Below are 4,104 nucleotides of genomic sequence, written 5' to 3'. Positions count from 1 at the left end.
GGTGATGAAGCTGTAGCCCATACACGAACATTAATCCGCGATGAAAATCATGGATGGGCGCAGCAAGGCCGCGGATGAGGTGGTCAACAAAGCTCACCCGGTATCCAATGGGAGGCGTCGGGTAGCTCTCCTCGCTGGGGAAGCGCAGCGCCTCTTTTTTCTTGCTCAGCCCCAGTTTTTTCAGCAGATTGATGTCCTGCGTGGAGATCTTGGATCTCTCCCACTCCGTGCTTCCCAGATCTTGCGCCGCCATTGTTGCGTCGGGAGTGCTGTGCCTCGTGAGTCTTGGCCACGGTGGCATCAACGACGACAAGGAGGAAGCAGTGGAATGCGTGGATGTTGGAGCTTGTGTGACTGCAAAGGGGATTTTGGCAAAGTAGATTGGAGTACGATGCAGCGAAGGGGATTGACGGAGGAAGACGATGGCTATTTATAGCAGGTTCAGTCAAAACGTCGCACCGTTGGATGATCTACGAATGGGCTTGATGATTTACACGTGGCCCAAGGGGTAAAACAGTATGTTTACTATGATGGAACTAAACAGGCGCTACAGCGCGTGCGCCAGAAAAAGTGGAGGACGTGTGTCCCCCACTAGCATAACGTGTCAACGTGTCGTGGATTTTGGGCCCGCAGGTCAGTGAAAGGACAGCAATCGCGTCTTCCCGATACAGTGGTCGTGGTTATCGTCAGCACTGATGTCACCTTACCAAATGAAAAATCTCGGTAGTGATGTTATGTAAATTAGAGACAGTCTAGGACTACTGATAATCTCGACAGCCTTTGGTCAAATACAAGTTTTTGAACAAATGCTCGGGGGCTACTTCTGAAAAAGGAAATTTTGGGTATGATAAAATAGAAATGACGAGAGCCTATGATCAAATGCAAGCATTTGTCCATAGCCTCGGGGGCTACTCCCATCGGGAGCGCTGGTCGCGCACCCGATAAAAATAAAAACTCAAGAAAAGATGACAATATAGCGGAAATTCATCTTGGCTCCCGGGTCTATATGATCTCGATACTTGGACCAACCAGAGCTGGACAAGTCGGTCACTATCCTTGTATTCTGGATCGTATTTTGGTCGAGTAGCCAGTTATGATACAGTGTCACGGGTGACAGCTGTGGCTCATTCATTGAGACGGCCCAGCTGCTGGATGGACCAGAACAAACGGATCCACTGCGACCTGGACTGACAAGCTCTTACCTGGACCGTACTCGTCGAGGCCCAACGGCTCGCGGGCTCGCAACACGCGTCCATTATAAGCAGACCAGGTGTCCAGGACGGGGGAGGAGACAATCCAGATTCTAGAAGCTCATTCGATTCAGGTTTCCCCAATCCAGAAGCTCACCAGATCCATGGCGTCTTCTTCATCCTCTCAACCTGCGACGCAGGACAACACGCCGCTCCCTCTCATCCTGTGCCATACTTGTGGCAACACAGTTCTCACCAAGGACGCGTTCAAGGGCACCAGACCCGGTGTTAGGTACTACAAGTGCCCTCTCTTCAGTGTAAGTTCATTCGATTCCCCAAAATACTCTCATTTGGCAAGCATCTTTGAGTTCCCTCAACAAGTTCTATCTAACTCTGATGTTCATGCACGCAGAGCGGCCTTTGCGTTTTCTTCGGGTGGAGGGAGGGATACGCTGGACTGCTCGGGGCGAACGGGGGACTGACTGCTGCGGCCGGGTGGGCAAGCTGCTCCGGCCATCAACAACCAGGAAGTCGCTCGACTGAATCTTTTCGTGTCCCTGACAAACACAGTCGGGATGCTGATTGTGTTGGCGCTGATCCTCGCCCAGATCAGATGTCAAGCTACAAGTGAAGCACGCAGCCGTTCCATTAGGGCGCAGTATGCCATCTCTGCTAAGCACCAAGTGTAGTATGTAGTGTATGCTGGTCGAAATTATCACAGACTAGTCATGTGTACCTAATAGTGTTCCTGTTTAGGGTAGTCCGAGATCTGCAGTATCGCCGGTGAAGGCTAAAATGCAATTATGTAGTTTAGGCCGCCGCCATTGACTTGTACCGCGGGTCCATTAGTCGCCCCAACCGTCCCCCCGTTAGGGACCACCGTTTTCTCTCCGTCGAAGAATCATTAACCATGCGGGACCCATCACTGCTACGTACGCGCACGCACGCGTATTCTGGAATTGCTGCCGAACGTAGAACCACTTTTCCTCCCCACGTTCGCAATCTCTGCGCTGGAATTGTTGGTCTAGATATCGGGTCCATGTAAACCCGGGAGCCAAAACTCCCCTCCCACAATATAGTGACATAAGGCGTTAAAGTGTTGAGCCTACAACCAAGTACAAGTCCTTGGCTGTAGCCTCGGGGGCTACTCCCATCGGGAACGCTGTTCGCGTGCCCGATGAAATTATGAAGAGTATAGTGAGCATATTTCGAGTTATACAAATAACTCTTCATATACACCCATCGGGAAGGCAAGATAAGTCATCCGTTGACTCAATAAAATGTGCTATTCCAGCAGCCGAAAGAGCACTCGACAATATATTCTCAGAGCGCCTAAGTCGCGAATAATCTCTGAATGCCGCAAAACTTTGCGAAGGTAAGACCCCAGATCCGTTCTGAGCGGCGTGGCACCGTCTCTGACGTCGGTTTGCTACTTTTTTCCGTATCAAAAGATACGAAGAAAAATCCTAACGGACGCGTTAGGTACCCGATAAAACATGACTGGGACTCGACAGATGGTAAGACCTTAAGCGACACTAGTACCTGATCCGTCAGATGAACTAGCCCCAATTACCATTATCCCTGTACAATATATAACTGTGTATCTAAAGATTTGTGATGACTTGACAAAGTTATTGGATGATTATAAAGTTGGAGATTTTCCCTAATTCTTTGATTCAAGCAAAATCTCGGGGGCTACTGACATAAGCATCCCCAATGGGCCTGCCAAAGATGGTACCCGGGGTTTACTGAAGTCCCACGAGTCGAAGAATATGAAGTTCGGAAGCCCAGTTAGTATTAAGGAAAGTTAGAGTTGTATTAGAAAATGTAGACTTGTAACTTTGCGGGTTGAACTCAGAGAGTCTCCCGGAGTCTGTAATCTTGTGTAACACGGTACCCTCGGTTCCGCCTCCTATATAAGGGAGAGTCGACGGACAAAGAGAGGATCGAATCCATTGTCAACATAACGTTAGTTTCTTAATCGTCGAGTACTTTTCGGCAGAAACCTTCGAGATATACTTGCCCTCTACTTCCAACTAAACCCTAGTCTACAATACGTAGGCATTGATAAGTTAATCCTTTGTCACCACTTGACCAATTGATATTCACTAGAAAAATTGCTCGTGCATTGCAACGGTAGAGAAACAATCTCCGTTACGGAAGTGTACAAAATCCGAGGGCCGAGTCATGGCTGTTGCCATGATGGGGAAGGTTCTAAGAGTGGTACACATCTTTGGACGCTAATGCGGGATGTGGACCGCAATAAAAAATTGTAGCTACGACCTTGATGTGGTAAGACAAATTAATGAATCAGGTGACATGGCGGTTAAGATCCACCTTCTTCAGATTTTTTTTCGATATGGGGCGCTTTATTACTAAATTTTTTTAAGCATTACATCCAGCCTCTGCATAATTAGGATGCACACAGCCGTTCATAATTCTAGGATCCATCGACATAAGATATAAAAAAGATAAAAAGCCAACTACTATGACGCTCCGTTGGCTTCAATCCTCCGACTATGCAGCCACCCATGTTGGGAAATAAACTCCGTGGTCGTGTTCTTCAATCGTGTAGACACCTCCATAAAGAGGTCGCGATCCTCCAAACGATGAAGTGGCGACCATGAACGGAGCAAAGCCGTACACCGGTAGATGACCTGCATAAGATAAGAATTTTTGTCATTAAAAACCTTGTCATTTCTACATAGCCAAAGCGACCATGCAACTGCAATCACTCCCACTCTGATAATCGTTTTGTACCTAGAATCCACCCCATTTACCCAATTGCCAAAAATGTTTGCAATGCTACGGGGAGGGTATAAGGTAGAACCTATCTGAATAATTGACCATATAGATCTAGCAACTCGACAGTTGAAGAAAATGTGTTTTATTGTCTATTCTTCGTGACAGAACA

At 47.8% G+C, this 4,104-nt stretch overlaps 1 protein-coding gene across 1 annotated transcript; it reads left to right on the top strand.

Moving 5' to 3' along the window:
* The first annotated feature begins 1,302 nt into the window (after positions 1 to 1,302).
* LOC124678786 lies at positions 1,303 to 2,121 on the top strand. Its single transcript, XM_047214640.1, has 2 exons — positions 1,303 to 1,507; positions 1,603 to 2,121. The coding sequence occupies exons 1-2, from the start codon at positions 1,355 to 1,357 to the stop codon at positions 1,819 to 1,821; spliced, it is 372 nt and encodes a 123-aa protein (XP_047070596.1). The 5' UTR covers positions 1,303 to 1,354; the 3' UTR covers positions 1,822 to 2,121.
* Positions 2,122 to 4,104: the final 1,983 nt, after the last annotated feature.

The sequence above is a fragment of the Lolium rigidum genome, chromosome 7 (genome assembly GCF_022539505.1).
Source record: "Lolium rigidum isolate FL_2022 chromosome 7, APGP_CSIRO_Lrig_0.1, whole genome shotgun sequence".
NCBI classification, from domain to species: domain Eukaryota; kingdom Viridiplantae; phylum Streptophyta; class Magnoliopsida; order Poales; family Poaceae; genus Lolium; species Lolium rigidum.
The sequence above is the reverse complement of the archived record's forward strand: the minus strand, read 5'-3'. Positions and strand labels throughout refer to the sequence as shown.